The sequence below is a fragment of the Harpia harpyja genome, chromosome 1 (assembly GCF_026419915.1).
Source record: "Harpia harpyja isolate bHarHar1 chromosome 1, bHarHar1 primary haplotype, whole genome shotgun sequence".
Taxonomy (NCBI): Eukaryota; Metazoa; Chordata; class Aves; order Accipitriformes; family Accipitridae; genus Harpia; species Harpia harpyja.
The window spans coordinates 81,089,569-81,109,026 of record NC_068940.1 but is presented as its reverse complement, the minus strand read 5'-3'; the positions used below and the strand labels follow the sequence as shown (position 1 = coordinate 81,109,026).

At 42.2% G+C, this 19,458-nt stretch overlaps 1 protein-coding gene across 5 annotated transcripts in view; it reads right to left on the bottom strand.

Annotated features, from left to right (window-relative positions):
* SLC25A13 (solute carrier family 25 member 13) overlaps positions 1-18,656 on the bottom strand; it is a 106,764-nt gene extending 88,108 nt beyond the window's left edge. Inside the window, exons 1-2 of one of the 5 annotated variants that reach the window (XM_052801805.1) lie at positions 18,262-18,320; positions 15,781-15,795 (exon numbers count right to left, since the gene is read on the bottom strand). In XM_052801805.1, coding sequence (XP_052657765.1) covers positions 15,781-15,795; positions 18,262-18,273 — 27 coding nt within the window. In that variant the 5' untranslated portion in view covers positions 18,274-18,320. Of the gene's footprint in view, positions 1-11,969; positions 12,012-13,395; positions 13,461-15,780; positions 15,833-18,261; positions 18,354-18,634 lie in introns of those variants that run through there. The other 4 variants (XM_052801797.1, XM_052801829.1, XM_052801820.1 and 1 more) reach the window with 4 other exon arrangements.
* Positions 18,657-19,458: the final 802 nt, after the last annotated feature.

Sequence of the window (19,458 nt, the reverse complement as noted above, 5' to 3'; positions counted from 1 at the left end):
GCAAACTGGAGCTCACCACTCACTTGAAGAAATGCAATAATTATACATGTCCTGGTTTCAGCTGGGATAGAGTTAATTTTCTTTCTAGTAGCTGGTATAGTGTTATGTTTTGGATTCAGTATGAAAAGAATGTTGATAACACACTGATGTTTTCAGTTGTTGCTAAGTAGCGTTTATATTAAGTCAAGGATTTTTCAGCTTCTCATGCCCAGCCAGCAAGAAGGCTGGAGGGGCAACAAGAAGTTGGGAGGGGACACAGCCAGGGCAGCTGACCCAAACTGGCCAAAGGAATATTCCATACCATGGGATGTCATGCCCAGTATGTAAACTGGAGGGAGTTGGCTTGGGGGTGCAGATTGCTGCTCGGGAACTAACTCGGCATCAGTCAGCGAGTGGTGAGCAATTGCATTGTGCATCACTTGTTTTGTATGTTCCAATCCTTTTAGTATTATTATTGTAATTTTATTATTATTATCATCATCATCATCATTATTCTCTTCCTTTCTGTCCTATTAAACTGTTCTTACCTCAACCCACAAGTTTTACTCTTTTTTTCCTGATTCTCTCCCCCATCCCACTGGGTGGGGGGGAAGTGAGTGAGCAGCTGCGTGGTGCTTAGTTGCTGGCTGGGGTTAAACCAGAACAATACCTATTAAGGGTTCTTCAGTAAAAAAGTTTATTTCAAATGAGCTATTAATGAGAATGGTCAAATGTTGTTTCCATCAACTCATGGGTATTTTTCAAAAATACCTCCCTCCTGCTCACCATAGATGGATGGGATGATAGAAGCTAACATTGTTACTTTGCTCTCCCTTTTGCTTCCTTACACTTTTCAGAAATGGAGGCATACCTAAGCATAATGAATGTCAACCTGCTAAAACATATTTGGTGGCTATCTCAGCCCAGTTTAAACTTTCCCTTTTGATTCTCCCAGGGCTTGTTCTGTTACAATGCACCATACAACCAGTGCATTGACCATAAGCTCAAGACATCAACTGCCTCACATTCATCTTCCAAAAGCAGTCCTCCCAGTGCTAGCAATTCATCTTCTAGAGCTAAACTTCAGGCTTACATCCGGCAGGAAAATAGTCATCTCGTCCAAAGAAGCAAAGGATAGAAAAATTCTCCAGTGTAACAGCAAGATCAAAAGTAGTTCCTGAAGGAAGCAGATTAGATAGCTGTTATCACTCAAAAATTGTCAGGGAGAAGTAGCAGACTATTAGGGCAGCATAAAGTTTATCTGGCACCCAATGTTATTAGCATAAAATATGTATTTGGACCAGGATTAAGCAACGGGTAAGCGACAATTAAGACACAAGGCCATTTAACACTATGGTTCTCACAAGGTGACACCTTCAGGAAGCATCTTCTCACAGCTATGCAGAGCACCAGTGACCTCTGGGAAAGCCATCACTGAGTGCAACATATAAGCTACTAACGAGCCTCTCCAAGGTCCTGGTGCTCATGGTGCTCAAGGTTCCCAGCAGTTCACAGCTCAACAGAGACAATCACTCCTGGTTTCACCTGGCTTTTAGCTCCAGCCCCCAACACCCAAATGCTTACTCCGCCCCTGGCATGGTACAAAGCAGCTTTTTCAGCCTAAATGATCAGGCTCTTCTACCAAGACAAGTCACAAATCAAAAGATTCAAAACAATAGATATAATGCTTCGCCACCAGGGAACTTCTTGAGAGTGCTGCACTGCACCTGACGCCATGGAGTGCTGACAGCGACCTAAAAAGATGCGTCCCATATTTTATCTGACACCTTCATAAATTACAGAACCAAGACAGCAAACAATGGCAGAAATAGACACTCTGAACAGTGTTACAGAAGGTTTCTCTGTGATTTTCTCTCCCAGATGTCAATGCAATGGAAGTTATACTGTGACACAAGGTCCCAGTGAGTGAGCAGGATCATTTGCAGCAATAAACAAAAAAACTGCTGCCCTTTGAAGAAAGCAAGCCTGGAGCAGTGCCATACAGGGGTATCGTAACAGAATGATCTGCTCTCAGGTAAGAGATACTACTACTTCTGTAATAAGGAAAAAAAAATATTATATGGATGTGCAATCAGTGCCTAAAAACTTGCGGAAAGGTCTGTCTCAAGTTGTTGCTAGAGTAACTGTTGGTATTTGTGACTTCGTGCTTGTGAATGAGCAAGTAAAAGAAATGTGCTGGAGAAAAGTTCCTATACATTACATGTCTTGACTAATAATTGCATGACAGGAATTATGTAGGAATAACTGACAGGTAAATGTATTTTGTTTCAGTGTTGTGTTTTCTTCTTTGAACACAGAAGTTCACTTTTCAAGATCCTATTTATAATCAAATCCATCTATTCAACTCTATTGAAAATGCTACACCTCAGCAGCTCAGAGAACTGGGGAGGGTGTGGGAGTGGGCATGAATCCCTATGTGTGCATGTATCCAATTCTACAACCTTAAAAAGAACAAAAGACAACTGCACAATGGAAACGGCATCACACACACAAAGCGAACTTATTAAAGGCTATAAATGATGAGACTCAAAGAAAATCTTAAGTCCTGTGGTCAGGAACCCTTCCTCATAGCTAACAAAAATAACAGCAGCACTCCTTAGGCAAATAATAACACTGTGCTACTTGAAACAACAAGAAAAAAAAATTAGGTTCTTTTTTCTTTTCTTTTTTGTCTGTTCAGCACTCAGCACAGTGGAGTATTGGGTCATGGGGAGCATGCCCATGCTCTGTGAAAGCTGAAAGAGTCACAGTAACTATCCACCTTCCAGATAAACATGCTAGTCAACCTCTGACTATGGAAAACCTAGACTTTCAAATAACAAAGTCTCTCTCTCTCTCCCTTAAAGATTTTTGCCTGTCATCTCAAAATACATGCCAAAATACAAGTTTGCAAACACGCTCTCTTTTTCCTGCAAGCAACGGTATCACCGTTTGTCCAACTCCCATCAGACGGGTTTCAGTTTAAAATTATGAAATCAACTCCCTGAAGACAGGGCAATTATGAAGTAAAGGCAGTTTAACATTTTCTTTTACAATTCTTATCTTCAGTGTTAACAATAAACAAATGCTTGGTGCTTAAATATTAGCAGATTACACAGTTACCACAGGCCACTGTGGCCATGTAACCTTCATTCTTGCTAAGAGCTTGAACAGAAAGTTGAAGCTATCAAAGAAGGTACTTGGAAATAATTTGCAGTTTCATGTGGGAATATTAAATAATCCAATGAAGACCTAAATCGTTTATGTAAGGCAGTAACTGCAATACTAAAGGTTTATCTGCCAGTGACTTGCCGCAACTCAGTCAAAATTGTTAGAGTTCACAATAACTCTCTGTAATTTGCAAAAGTTGTAAGATACCTGACAACAATAATTAAAAAATTCTCATCTCCTTAAGAAACTGCGGAAACATTTCCAGCATTTTAATACATTTTAATTAGAAACTATTCTGATTTTAGCTTGAATGATTTTGGCTTCTCATCTGTGAGTCTATTTTATTACATATATTTGCATAAAGCAATAACTGTTTCATTAAAGCATTAAATTTACTTCTGCTGCACTGCCCTCAGAATATTTTTGTGAGATCATTTGGTTGCAGTGGAAATTATGATGATGTCAAACTGAGCATTTTGATTTAAAGATAGGAATTTAAAAAAAAAAATCCTAAAATTACTTTCAGGCAGGCATGTTTAGCAGAGTGTAAAACAGAATTAAATCTTATCTTTTTTTTTTTTTTTGCCAAGAAAGAGATTTCCATTTTCTTATGGGGCACTGCAGTTAAACTAAAATCTAAAAATACCAGATTAACCAAACACAGAGCAGAGTTTAAGATACCAGAGAAATTCTAGCACTCTTCATTCAATTTCTCGTTAACCAGAAGTTCTTCCATTTCATTCCTTGGACACTTGGGTTGATGTCAGCACCCTGACATCACCAAATGAATTAAGAGCAGTATGTCAGCCATCCCACAGTATGCTACTGGTATCAGCTTACAATGTAGTTCACTTTTTGCCATCAACTGTCAAAAATGTAGTAAAATTCCAAAAACTTCTTTCTGACCAGTTGATCCAGCCCTTTGAAATGCAAAAAATTAATGCTTTGCCTCATAAAAACGCTGGGTGATCAAGCAGTGATTACTCCTGACAGCTTTTGCAATCTGTGCCAGCCCAGGAAGTCTTCAAACAGTGAACAGAAAAGTCAGGAGACCTCACACTAGTTTTCATTATATATCCCTTTGTTTAATCAAACTGTGGGTCACACACAACACAAAGTACCTCCAGGTTTTCAAAGCCACAAAAGAATTGTAGACACGTATTCTGTATAAAACTTTCTAAAAACACAGAAGGAAAATAAGTGTGTTTGACAGTCTTTTTGTGCATACTTTGCTAAGCTCCTTACATCATTTTCAAAAGTTCAGTTCCCTCTTTCCCTCCTTCTCTCCCCACTCATCCACAAGAAAAAGGGAAAAAGCTGGTTCACTATCCTTGTCAGTAGCACACAGAATAAGGAACTATTAAGTGCTATTTTAATTATACAGTATTTGGGCTGAATGTTTACACACTTGAGAATTAAGTATTCTGGTCTGAGCTATTCTCATAACTGAGATACTGAATCTATAAGTTACGTGTAATGGAACACGAAAAGCAAATTGCAATAAGTTTACAGTCACTATCATTTTCTACTGTGAGAAGAAAAGAGAAACCCAAAACTTTCGTAGTACAATGTTCACAATGCAGAAGAGACTGAACCCACTGCTTCACACCATTCTTGAAAGTAAAGATGCAGACCAAGTAACTGATTTGGGTGTGTGAACAGAGTAAAAGCAATTGTAGAAAGTTTGTTGTTGCCATGTTTTCCTTTTGAACAGCATCAACACGGGACTAATTCATGATCTTTACAAAGTAGTTTCCAGTTAGACTGACACACAATGGCAAGCAGCGTTAGACAGGTGAAGTGACAGGAAGGAGGAAGGCTGACTTGATGTCAGTGACAAAAACTATTTTAATGGAAATGTGAAATTATTCAAAAATTTCTTCCCCTAAACACGTGAAGATTTCTCTAGTCAGATTCAGACTGCACAATGGGCTGAAAGCAGGAATCAGCCCGACACAGTATTTTTACATACCACGTTTTTTCTAATGGCTTTTCATACTTGGTGCCTCACTTAAAGGTTTCTTCTGCCAAAGATCTGTTAAATCAGTGATGTTCCATCAAACAGTAGTTGTCAAACATGATAAAGACCTACAATAATAAAATACGTGACCAAGAGGTTTTAGTAGCCAAGGATCCAGGGAAGAGTGGAAATAGGCCGTATTTCCAAGGCACAGAAAGATGACAATAATAACGAACAGCCTGCTGTTTGTTCAGTAGTACTAATTTTCAGACCTCTTTTCCTCTGTCCTAAAATCAGACCTATGTATCAGGTCACACGATGGATGGATGCGACAGGAAAGTCACGTAACAAAGGACAGACGATAATGCTTGACTGCTACTGCAGAACATACCTTTCAATTTAAGTCCTTTAAGCAGGGAGCCTCCCACCCTGCTACTGATACAGGACAACATCCTAGTCTATCTCCCTCACCGTAACATCACACACCAGACCAGATACTCGACTAAGAAGCTGTAGTCTGCACCTGGCGTAAAAGAACTGCAGAAAAAATGCAAAACACCACCACAAACACGCAGAAGTAGGAAGAAGCATTAAGGCAGGAGATGAGATCTCATTTCTCAGTGTAGGAAACCATGTGTGCACACCTTTGAACACAGACCTCCAAACCAGAGTTGTGTGCACAGACATAGAATCTTTGTGTCATGATCCTGCTGATGGCCTTTTATGCTTTGGAGATGTTACCTGCATTTTGAGTAACACCTATCAGTCTTTGATGAAGGATGTAGCCAGATGCCGCTCAAGCTACTCAAACACTGAATAATTCACTCTAATTTACTCCTTAAAAACTATTATAATTTACTGCTTTACTTAGATGAAGGGGGCACATTTGCTAACTTCCCAGAATTAAATATCTATTAACTGAGGCAAAAACCCCAAACCCCAAATAAGTGATGGTTCTATTGGCTGAGAGAGTTCAGGGAAGCTGGGATAAGAAACAGCAACTTAAATATGAAGACAATTAGAATTTATTCTTCCTACTGGCTCGATGATTGGCATTTGGCTCGGGATCAGCCTTGTGAAAGCATCCTCCCCTGTTGACTAAGTGCACTTTTAGACAGCATGCAAACACTATCACAAAGAAATTAGAAAAAAATGTGTGCCCTTCTATGACTCCATATTCTGAAATCTACAGACATTTTTCCCAGTACACAACATCAGAAAGAAAAACAAAGAACAGAGAGTGCTAGTTGTTGTTCTCTCCTCATCTTGTAAAGCCAGCCCTAAGAAAAAACTCCAACCTGCCAAGGAACCTTCTTTGAACCTTCCATTTCCTGATAAGTTTAGACTTATCTTCTCAGACAGAAATGAAGCTCGGCTCCAGGTAAGAACATTTTTAAATATTCAGTCAATAAATACCAGGTAGTATTCACCTACAGAAACCGAAATACATGAAAAGATAAATACAAAATTGTGCATGAAGCTGGAAAAATCTGTGGTCAATAGCATTTTACACAACAATGTGAATTCCAGTAAATCAATTTCAATTACGAAGGAAGTACCAACAAGATTACAGTGTCACAAATGGAGAGAGAGAAAGAATAAACGGTATTGGGGAAATAACAAATGAAATTCACATACATCAGATCACTGTTCTCGTCCTTTTCCTAAAGTTTTCAGTTTAAGAAAAATTGTTCAACTATACCAGAAATATACAGACTTTGATCTCCTATGCTTCCCTCTCTGTGCAGTTCCACAACTACTCAGAAATATTATGTTTTAATTTGCTCAACACTTGTTTAGCTCAAGAGCCAAGGTTTTAATACTCCAGAACACTAATTATGTAACGGCATCTGAAGGAGGAGGGGAAAAAAATCTGCTTCTACCTATTTATAAGGTTGGCTAATAACTATGGTCATCTAGCTACACAACACCTTCTTCCGTATTCCAGCTTTGGAATTAAGGTTGCTCTTTGCAATTCTTCAATTGCCCTAATCATCAAGGACATAAAAATCATGGTTGTAAAAAGCACATGTATTACCCTTCTGATAGGTCTCCATAATTGCAAAAATAGCCTTTAAAAGCCTTGAAATTTTTATACTGATGAGAAATTTTTTAAAAACTAGACTTTAAGAGTTTGAGGGTATATTACCTTCACATGGGATTGATTTACGGTGGGACCTGAAGATTGGAAAAAAATTAAAGACTATATGCTAATACCCTTCAAGCAAAACTATCTTCTTAATATTTCTCTTTTGAACAGAAGACATAATCAAGTTCCAGCTATATAATTTGTGGCTAATCTCGATATAACCTCAGGATAGTTCTACAGATAACTACAACTCTAGGATTGTCATTGCTGGCTTACCAAAACTTGGACCTTAGGAGGTGAATTTAATTCTGTATTCTGGCAGCTTTTAGAAAATAAGATATGCTGGTCAAAAAGCATTTGATGTGCTTTAAAAAGGTCAGTTTCTGAAAGACCCTTCTTCAATTTACAACTTATCATTAACCATTTGCCTCCCTCATCAGTCTGTTTTGCTGTCAGACATTCCTGTCCCAGATACCTGAGAGAGGTGCTGGAGCAGTACATTCTTTATCTGCTTTCTGTGAAGCACTGCACTTCACAAAAAAGGTGATCCTACATGCCCGAATAAAGACACATGTCTGTGTGTTTCTCTCCACATTACATCAAATTTAATTAACCTAGCAGTATGCAAGAAGATGCAGTGTTAACATCTTTTTTTCACTATTTGCACCTGCATTTAATCAAAGAGAAGTAGTAATAATTCAAACAGCACTATATGGCTGGGAAGTCTTCACTTGTCATAAGGACAGTTTGTGGAGCAAGAATTAACAGTTTCAAGAGCAGTTATCTGTCCTATTCATTGCAATCACAGCCACCTAAAATATTAACAGTAAGAATGCCAAAAATGTGGAAAGACTAGGAGACAAGACAGACTCATATGAAAATCTGCAACATCTACTGAAAACAAGAGGCTATTCGGACACTAGTTGACCGAGAGCTTGGTGAAAACCAGAATTGTCACCTCTCAGCTTCCACAGCAAACACTGTGGTGTAACTATGCCCTACCTAAAACCAAATGAAGCTCTAACTGATGGCAAGCCTCAGGTCTTCCAAAAAGCCTACATCTAAATTCAGTGAACTCCAGCAATGGTGCTTGAGAAGGAACACAAACTGTCAGGCATAAGAAAGGCTGCTACAGGGACAAAAACACTCTCTATCCCACAGACAGATGTGGATAGTAAAGAAAATGTGTCACTTAAGAATGGAAACGTATTTTAGAGTAACTAAAGCAATCACAAGTTGCAGTAGTACTATTTATTACAATAAACTCACGATTGGATAAGTTTTCCAAATACGATATCTGGGTTAAGAAAAACAACACAAAGACGAGTCCCATAAAAGGTCCCAGGTGCCTGTTCCCAGAAGGATATAAACCTCCCTCCAGCTCTGGCCCAAAGCCTTTGAGAGTGGGTCTCCTGCTGAAGGGATGAACAAAGCACCAACATTATTTATGCTAACATGACCTGGCTGGTAGGAAGCAAGACTGAGGTGATGTGGAGGTCATAGTCATAAAGGCAACAGTAACCTAAAATAAATGCATGAAACCTCTTTGTAGCTAGGTTTTTCGTTTTGACCTCTATACATTTGAATATGGGTATTTTATAAAATGCCATAGTGCTTAAAAATTCACATATGTATCAATAATTCAAAAACTACCAATCTAAGAAACAAAACATAAAGTTTATTGCATCGCATGCAAGCTTCCATCATCTTCACCACTAAGGTCACTCCCCTCTACTCTCCCACATTTCTAAAGGGAGAAGAAAGCCTCAGAGACTTAGGATTTCACCAGCTGCCTGACTCCTACAGGCTAAGGACATCTTCTGTGCCTGGTGTTGAGCTAGAACTGATCAGCACTGTTAGAAAAACCTGTAGGGACGAGCTAGCCTAATCAAGGCAAATACCACCATAAACTTGCCTAAAACAAGTTACTCCTCCTACAGCAAAGTCAGTTCACATTTGAATACATAAATAAGCCAATCAGAGACACATCTTTTAAAAACCAACACAACACTAAACCATTTGCAAGGGCAGTCTGATTTTTTTATTTCTGCTTTCATGGAAAATTCACATCAAACTTTTCCTTTTAAAAATGCTCCTATCAGTCCAGTTACTGGGCTATATAAAGAAAATGGGAAAAAAGACTTTTGAAGAGTTTAGTATAAATATTTAAGAGGAAAATGGTGACTGAGTTTTATTGGTGTTTTAGTTCCATTTTTTACTTTCCCTCTTCCGAACATTTAAACTGACTGTCGCCCACTGGCATTTAAATAACTAGTGGGTACATCGGTTGACCAATTAGTTCTATGACAACCTCACAATTTTGCCTATGCAAAACTTACAGTTACATCCCCATGGCTACGTTCTTGCACCATGCCTCTTATGTTTAGGGAAAAAGCCCTAGCACCTCTATGGTTATCCTGTCATGAGCCAAGCATGAAGGGTTGTCAACAAACAAACTGCCTGATCCACAGACAACAGCATAGACCTAATTTTGGTAAAAAACAATTCCTTCTCATTTCTCTGCTGAGCAGTGGAAAATGCAAAAAATATCTGTAAATGCCAGACAGTAAATAGTCCACATAACTCTTTATGCTGCTTTGCTGTGAACCATATTAAGGAACTGATCTGATTTAAAGCAAACAAAAGCAAGCTATATATATAAAAAAAGAAGCTGTGCTACTTTTTGCCAAGTCAGTTACCCACTCTAATTCACCCCGGCACCATTACATTACTCTAGTATTGCTACTGCATGTTTAGTATTATCCAAGTTGAATCACAGCTTCGTGGCCACCACTGGCTTTCAAAAAATGCAGTGACCTCGCAGTTCAGAAAGCGAACAGGTACCTCTCCATTCTAACCCAACTAACAGAACAGCTACAGTGAGTTCAGCCCTAGCACCAGTGCAGAGAGACTATCAGCTCAGTCTCAGGAAGGGAAAACAGGCAAAGAACCAGTCCCAGAGGCCTGATCCAGTCTAGCCTACAACTCTAAAAAAGAACCAGTAACCTCCTAAAACTATGGAAGTAGTGATGACACTACTAAGATTTTAAAATCATTGTGAAAAGGTTTGGCTGTCTGGGCACAAGTCTGCCAATCTCAGTGCACTCTCTACAAATAAAACGTGTGTTTATGTATTTGCAAACTCCACTTTGCTTGGCCTCTGAGGGTCAGATCCAATAGCACGCTCCACTACCTCAGTCACAGCCTGATGCAAGAACCAATCCACCTACAAGCAGAAAGGCACACGCGACTTACGATTTTCAGGATTCCAGTTCCACCAAGGTGCACATCCAGAAGCACCACAGTCCTGGCTGAGCACGTACAGACATTTCAAACACGCTGAACAGGCGTCTCCACTCCAGCCCAGCAACCACGCATGCAACACATTTAAGGTGCATTGGCAGAACTGTAGTAAGCATCAAGCATAGCAACCCTCCAAAACTGGCAGGTGGAGGTATCATTCATGCAAAATGCATAAACACCACTGGCAACAGAGAATCCAAATCTTCCCCCTCCCAGCTGGCTGCCTTAATTGCTCGCAACTGAATCTGGTTCTGGCCCACTCCTCTGTCCCCCAGTCCTTGTGTTGCTAAGTACACAGCGTCCCTGACTGAAATAAGAGATGCAAGCCTTGCCGTTTGAAAATCCTCCTGGGACATCCCTATCTTTTCATTTCCCACTGGCTGACTTAGATGCTCCCTAATCAGCATCCTGGCTGTTGTGGTTCCTGTTCCTGGACACCTCAGATAGGTTTCCTAATTCTAGTTCCAAAGCCAAGTGGATAAAATTTAGGCATGGAGATGTTGATCTAGAGAACACCAAAGAGTCTTCTTAGCCTAAACTCCAGGCTCTGGTTTTCACATGGCCAGGATTAAGCCAGGTAGTAAGGCAGACCTTCAAGGAGACCCAAAGAGTAACCTTACTGGTCAGCATAGAAACAGTTCTTGCAGGCTGCCTAGGCATGCAAGACACCAGAAGCATATGAATCCAGCAGCTGAGGTTAGGGACCTCACAAGTATCCAACAAGAGGAATTTGATCAGGCTTGTGACAAGCTCTATTTCTTCTGTTTCTTCTCCAAATGTACATAGTTTGGTATACGTGCGTTCAATTCTCCGCTCTCTCTCAAATGTTACTTTTTTTCCCTCTTCAGAGAAAATGAAAAATGCCAACAACCCACTCCTTATGAGCAATTTCATCCTTTAACACACTGGATTTTGTGCAGGCCAAGTAACATTTTTGGTAAAGAATATAATTACAATTGCACGTTTCTAAGGTATTGTAAATAGCATGAAATTATTTTAAAATGTTATGAAAATGCATTTGCAGTGTTCCTTTAAGTGTTTTAACAAAGCTTGAGTTGAAATTGCTTTATTCCAAAGCAATCGAAGACAAGAGTATTTTTACAAGGACCTCTTTATCTCCCTTCAAATGACTGAGATACAGATACTTTCCAGAAAGAGAATGCACCAGAAAATATGCAACCTTATGTTTTACTATCCATAGTTATCTAGCACCATAAAACATCAGCTACTCTGCTTCTGAAGATTGTGTTGTAGCTGGAGCAAAACAGCATGATTAGCATTCACAGTAGTGCCCAGAGGCCTTATGCAAGTTTAGGTTTGGCGCCATACAAACATACAGGCTCTATTCAGTACAGCGAAGCCATTCTATAGCCAAAGCAGCAGCGCTTCCACAGATCAAAAGCAAAAATGAAGCTAAAATTAAGCAGCACAATCATGCCATCTTCCAGGAAATACAGTATCACATACCTCCTTGTCATACTCCTTGGACAACATAGATAAATAAAATAGATATTGGCCTAAACAAGCTGGTCAGAAGACACATTGTTATCATTCAGGGCTGTAAGCTTGTCTACATTACAGGAACAGGAGAAGTGCCTTTAACATATTGTTTGATGCACACTCGGAACAGCTTCTCTAACCTCCTGGGACACAAAGCTGCATAGAACGAGGAATTCATTTCCCGATGTGGTAAGATCCAGATAACTTTACATACTTTTCAGCGGACATCACAACAGACAAGATGCATGTAAGGATGTACACATAACTGTTGGGTCCAGTAAGACTCTCCTAGAGCTATACATGAAGCAAGGTCACCCTGCAATTCCTCTTACAGGGATACCAGAATGGAGAAGAGCAAGTTTCAAAAACTTGTTAAAACCACTGGCAGTTGCAACATGCGATCCCATCAGTACCTCTCTAACATATTAAAGACATAAATTGACCTCTTTCACCACCTCCTCTTGCTCCCACCTTGCTCTCATAAGGAAAGGGGGTGTAGGGGGTGGGAATAGTAGTACAAAGAAACACATAAACTCAATTGAGACAAAAGCCCCAGTGTAATAAAACTCCTTTTCAGGGTAACTCGGCATTCACTGCAGAAGAGAGCTGTATGGACTTTTTCCACAAGATAGTCACTCCGTGAGTGCCTTCCCTGGAATTATTCTTGCCAGTGGGCCCCGTAAATAGCCGTGCACCTTGTGGGATTAGGACTCAAGCAGTCCTCCTACAGGTAAATGGCATAAGCAAACACTTGTGCAGTAAAAGAAACCAAATGAAACTAAACACATAAACAATGGCAGGGACGACAGGGAAGGGAAGGGAAGTAAATGATTTGCTTTCTCCTCTGTTTCAGTCGTAGTCATCGTGCATGCTACTTTGTACTTAGAAAAGGTTTGAAGTTATCAGCACTCACACAAATTCAGTGTCCCTTTATCAGGCAAATTCTGGCCTCTTAAGAAGTCAAGATGCAGTAATAAGTCATAAGCAGCATAAATACACATGTTTTTTCTGAGGGGGGAAGTGGAAAGAAGAGTCTCGTGATACGTAAGGTGTTTTAAGAATTTACGTACTTATGTGCAGTTCCAAAATGTAACTACACATCAGCGAGCACCACTGGACCTGTACAGACTAGCAATAGGATTTTCCATGTGGATCTTACACGGTGCTATCACATCCAAAAAAATTACCACGGTGCCATTAAGCATCATGACACTACTAACTCTACAGTACACAAACTCAGTGATGCTTCAGGGACACACAGCTTGCTCTCTCCTTACTCACCAACCACTTTTACCCCACAATTTTCATCTCACTGAGTGGCTGGAGCCTGTCTGTAAGGGACTCCACTCCTTTCATGGACACGGTAGCCCATCATGATGCTAGGATCCCTCACCTGTTCCTTTCTGAGGGCCCAACGAATCCACATGTAATGCAATGCAATTCTTCTCTTCCATTTTGCTGGAGGAAGGGAAGAAAGGCATCATCGAGGGGAAGAAGAGTGAATTCAGTCTGTTCCCAGGCACACCCCACCCTACTGCTAGCACAGGGGAGAGGAGCACAGGAGAAGGAGCTGAACAAAGAGGCACGATGGAGCACAAAGGGACACGCTGGGTGTGCATGACAGCAAAATAATCAACGTGGCATGGTTGCACCAGCATCTAATAGTTTCAGCATTGTTTGGAATCACGTTCATTTAGAATTGCATTGCCATGCTGTTTGTATTTCAACCATTGCTTATCCAGACCTCATTAATTCCCATCACCCACTGCCAGCATCGGATCATTTCTACACACAAAAAGACCCATAGAGGCAGGGCCAGCAGCATCAACCCTTCACAGAACTCCAATTAATTCAGTCACGGTGATGCATCTTGCAGGACTGGGGTGTTCAGTGGGAAATGTCTGACTATATCAACACCAAGACATACAAAGAGACTATGAAGGGGACGAACTATTTTTGATATGACAAGGTTTAGAATTTTAAAGGTAAATACGGCAGTAACCAGAAAGAATATGTAACTCCACTGATACAGCTTCCATAGTACACAGTTCCAGAAAAACACAAGCAGAAAGAGAATTAAAAAATTGTTAAATATTCAAAAACTGTGTAACAAATTTTCTTTACCTTGCAATAGAAACATCCCGAATATTGTCATGTAAGTAAAGTCAACAACAAAATCTCTTTGTGTTATCTTTTTATTTCTGACAGTCAGGCACTTTTCTTCAAAAGACTTACACATGCACTTAAAATTAAGCATGCAAGTAGTCCCACCAGGTACTGATGCAAAGTTCATGCCTTCACTTGAACAGTCATTTTACAACTAACTTTTAAGCATGTGATATTTGTGTTCACTTTGTTCATAAGACAGTAATTTTAAAATACTTCATATATTCTGGGTAATAGAGGCAACCAGTATGTGCGCAATAGAAGCTCACACATGCACCAAAAAAAATTACATTAGAAACAAGAGAGATATTCCACAGTATTTAAAAATCAACTCCTATATCAGTACTATGCAGTTCAGTACAAGTATCGAAATTCATTCACATGCTATCCATAGCAGAGATGAAATTTAATGGTGTACAAGTGCTTCCATGCTAAGCCCACTGTTTTTACAGTTTCTAATCTTTATTTTATCTACCAAAATTATTCAAGTTTGGAGTTTTCGTTAATAAAATTTTTAACTGTTCTGATTGTAGCTTAGTGGTTATGAAATACAAAGTTTAAAAATATTATATATACTAGCTCCCATTATAAGTGACAGTTTCTGACCTTAAGTTGAACAGACAAATTAGGACAGTGGCAAAGGCAAAATTGGATATGGAAAGAGTTCTCGTTGAGAAGTACCTTAGAACTTCCCACTGAAAATAAGTTTATATATTCACCAAGCAGTAGGACTTTAAAAAGATAGCAAGTCACACTTTGCACATGCATGAGACAACAGCTATGCCCAGAACTGTGTAGCAGGATAGAGACCAAGGGTAGTTTACATTCACTCAACAGGCACAGTTAATTTTGCTGTAAAATACACACCAGGTGAATGACAAGGGGCATTAGCTAGACTATGTAACTTCTCTTTAGAAGTATCTGGCTAAAGGGCTGAAAAAACATTGTGACTGCATTGTTAAACACTCAAAATGAAGAAATAAAGCATGACACACTATGTAAAATGTCATTATTGCTCTGTACATGCATTACCGTAAAGACTTTCCACATAGCCTGTTTTCTGTGCAATTCAGAAAAAGAAGCCAGTACCTATGATGGTAATTTAGTTATCAATGGGGTAAAAATCTACTGGAACATCTCACTTGCAATTTTTACTGGCAATTTGTGCAAATATAATTTGCAGTGCAGTTTTCACAAAACACTTTCAGAAAATGTTTTCAAAGATTAAGAAAAGATGCTGATGTGCAATATACGTTGTTTAAAATGTATAAATTGTAAGACACTGAGTAACACACAACAAAGATAATTAAATGGCACTGTAATGGACATGAAAGATTCCACGCATAAAAGCTTTGCCCATTTCTTGACACCTGAGTGTTTAACTATGCAGCCTTAACAGTATCCCGTTTGGGTTTTCCTTTTGACAGACTGAATTCCTAGAGTCTGCTTAAAATGTCAACATTTGAAATCTTGCAAGCAAAGAACAATTACATTCAATCCTAAAGACTCATATGCCTAAAAGGGTATAATTAAAAAATTAAAGGAAGCAGTCATGCAGGATATTGGCAAGGAAAAGGTACTGAAGGGATTTTAGAAAAATCATTCGACTCACCAGTCCATTGTTTGGCTGAGGTGAAAAAGGCAAACATTACTGAGATGCATCAGTGAGGAAGTTAGAACACAAATCAAGGCCCATGCCTGCAAGCACATGTGAATAACTTCAGGCCCAGAAGCTCTTTACGTGGCAAAGTTATTCATATGTATGCTTGCAGAACCTGAGCTCAGACATTACCGTTAGAGTATGAAACGCTACTTACATTTTGCCACTGACTTCAATAAAAATAGAAATTCACTTGTGCTTAACAGCAACTGTTTCACCTCAAGAAGATAAAAAAACCCTTGAAGTCTCACAAGGTAACTTAATAATTAATCCATTCTAGCTGCTCCCAGTTCTACTTTTTTTTTTTAAAAACATAAGTCTCTCAAAACACATTCAAGCCTGCAACCAGAAGCCTTCCTCAGAAGCTACATGAGGGCTGTAAACCCTGCAGTACAAAGTGCTGTATCTCTGTCTTGCAATGCACCAAGGATGCTTATGACACTAGCGACAAGTCATTATTCTTTTTATCAGGTATCTCTCTGCTGAGCCTGACATAATCAGAAACATACGATATTCAATTCAGTTTCTCCTTAAGTGTTGAGTCTTTCCAACATATGCCTGTATAGATTTTGGTGATCTGAACTGTACAATAAACCAGGCTAAAATAAAAAGGACACCATGCAAATGTGTAGCATGGAGCAAATGTGTAGCATGGAGCAAATGTGTAGCATGGAGCAAATGTGTAGCATGGAGCAAATGTGTAGCATGGAGCAAATGTGTAGCATGGAGCAAATGTGTAGCATGGAGCAAATGTGTAGCATGGAGCACACGTCTACCTGATTTAGACAAACACTAACTACACATACAACATTTTTTAAGTATATGTGACTAGTATGGATTCAAACAGGTTGCAGATTAAGAACTGCTGCTTGGAGAGGAAAAGATAAGTAAATGGTTCATAAATTCAGTGAATGGAAGACTTTTAACTCTTTTAACACCAATAGTTTAGCAAGATGTAACTGATAAGCTGTGTGTATGGACCAGTGGGGGGGGGGGGGAAGCTAGACTGGACAGCTAAGATTTATAAATAATAAACATAAGCTTTGGGGACAACTGTTTCGTATAACCTAGCAAAGAGGAATCACATACTGCCCAAGCCATTAAAACAGCATGCATTTCAGATAACCTGAGTTCTTAGCAAGGAAGGTACTGATAGGAGCAGCACTGTCACGGACTCACCGAAACAAACAAGTGTACAACTCCAGCCAGAGTGAGCACATGTGCTGCTTTGCGTTGTTTGGGGAAGTTTTGTTTTCCGATGTTTTCTTGATTTAAGTTTCATCACTGACTTCAACAAAAGCAGGATGTGGGCCAATTTATTTTTTTAAAGTCTCAGTATTCAAAGAAGAAACCTAATGAAAGCCTAGTAGTAAGTTTTGAAACACCAACGCTACATATAATGTTATCTGCCATTAGAAGCTGAATACCCACGTTTTATACGGTCTTGATCCAGCTAATGGCTAATTCTTATTTTTTTCTGGGATGGAAGTGTGTTATTAAACAATTGATAAAAAGCATTTCAATTAATTTATCCCTCTAAAACAGCAGAAAAGCCTAACTAACAGGTATCAATCTGACAGGAGAGCACTGACAAATGAAACCGGCTGGCAACTACAATGAAATGGGAAAACAGAAGGTAAAAACAAGTATGTGGAGAAAATGGGAGGAAAAGCAAAAAGGGACTATCACGCTAAGGCCTGCAAGCGGGGCAGGGCCAACATCAGTGCCCGCTCTGGGCACGGCGAGCCCCGCAAGGTCCTGACCTGCCAGCCGCTGCCCCAAGGACCCGCTGCATTCCCTCGTCCAAAAATAAGCGTATATACAAACACGTACGTCTGTGCATTCTTATGCACCTGCATTTTGTGTAAGGACGTGTACGCCGGGGTGCTTACTGAGGCACGGCTGGGCCTAACAGCGCTCGCCGGAGCCGGGGCGCGGGTGCCGGCCGGGGCAGGGCGCCGGCCGCGGCGGTGAGGGCCGCACCGAGCCACGGCGGCACCAGCCGCCCCTCACCTCCCCGGCAGCGGGAGGCGGCCGCGCGGTGTCACGCAGATGGTGCATTACAAGCAGAGAGCAGGCCCGCTCCCCGGGGCTGGCAGGCGGGGATCCCCGCCGCGCCGTCTCCGTACCCGCCGGCACCCAACGCCGCCGGCCGGGGGAGGGCCACCCCCGCCGCCGGCGCTCGGCGGCCCCGCAACCCAGCCCCCTCCTCCCCCGGGGTCGGCGGCGAGGGGCCGCGGAGCCGCGAGGAGGAGGCGGCGCCACCCGCCGAGTTTCGCCAAGGACAGGCCCGAGGTCAAACGCGGCAGCCGCCCGCCTCCCGCCGCGGCCCCTTCCCCGCCGCCAACGGCCGCGCTGGCGCGCGCCGACAACCCGCCGCCCGCGCCGCCGCCGCCCGCGCCGCCTCCCCGCCCGCCGCCGGCGGTGACTTACCTTGGCAGCCATGCTGTGCCCGGCGCGGCCACCCCCTTCCCTTCCCGTCCCTTCCCTTCCTCCCCTCCTCTCCCCTCCCTTCCGACCGCGGCAGGCAGCTTCCCCGCCTGCGCACCAGCCCGCCAGCGCCGGCCGTCACTGCTCTCCCAGGCATGGACGGGGCCGCTCGGCGCCGCCAGCCCATTGGCTGCACCCCGCCGGGCCGGGCCCGGCCCGGCCCGGCCCGGCCCCGCGGGGGGCTGGCGGGTCCGCGCTGTGCGCTGAGCCAGGCCAGGCCAGGTGAGGCGGCGGGAGATGCGGCCTCAGGCACCGGCGGGCCGCGGGCCTTTCGGGGCGGGCGCCACCTCACCCCTGCGAGGGGGACCCGGTTTACCTCAGGTTTTCTCCTCAGTTTACGGCTGGTGGCCTTGCAGCCTCCGAGTCGCCTCAGAGGGACTCTGAGGGGCCCTGAGGCCCCTCCGGCCGCTGGAGAGAGCCCTGAGTGACCACCATGTCGCCAATGAGTGACTCGTGCTGTTAACCCGAGGAAATGCCTCCGGGGTGCTCAGAGCACGCCGGCTGGGGCAAGCAGCAGAAAGGATGCCAAACACCTTCACAGCAGCCATGCTGGTGTTGCGCCTCTCAGCAAACCCTGCGCTCCTGCCCAGAGCTGTTTCTTCCCCGCGAGCTGGACTGCTGCTTGAGGGATGTTTCATCCAGTTGCTGTATCCCGAGGCTTCATTCTGGGATGTCCCGAGAACGAGCTGTGCTTTCAATCAAATTTTGTTAATGCCATTTTAGTTCCTAAGTCAGCGTGAACGTGACACGTAAGCAGCCCCACTAGAGTCCACGGCTATACCCAGGATGACCACAAGTATGGCACGCTCAGCCTCACAGACAGTTTGCAGACTGTCTACAGACAGCCTGTCTGGGCATGTTTGGCAGCATACCATTTGGCATGCAGGCCCGCGGCTGTGACCAGGGCAATCGCCAGCCCTGCTGATGCCCACTCTGGCTGGCCTCGGGGCTTCTGGCTCCTGGGGGGACTTCAGGCTGGCCTGAGGCTGGCAGTGCAGACAGGGAACTTGTCACATGTGTGTAACTAAAGGTTGCTTGTACGAGCAGCTCTGGGGTGAGGTTTTGTGTTTATAATGGGATATCAAGTTAGTCATAGCTTTGAGGTGGATCTTCCAGCACTTCCCTTAAAATGAGTTTTGT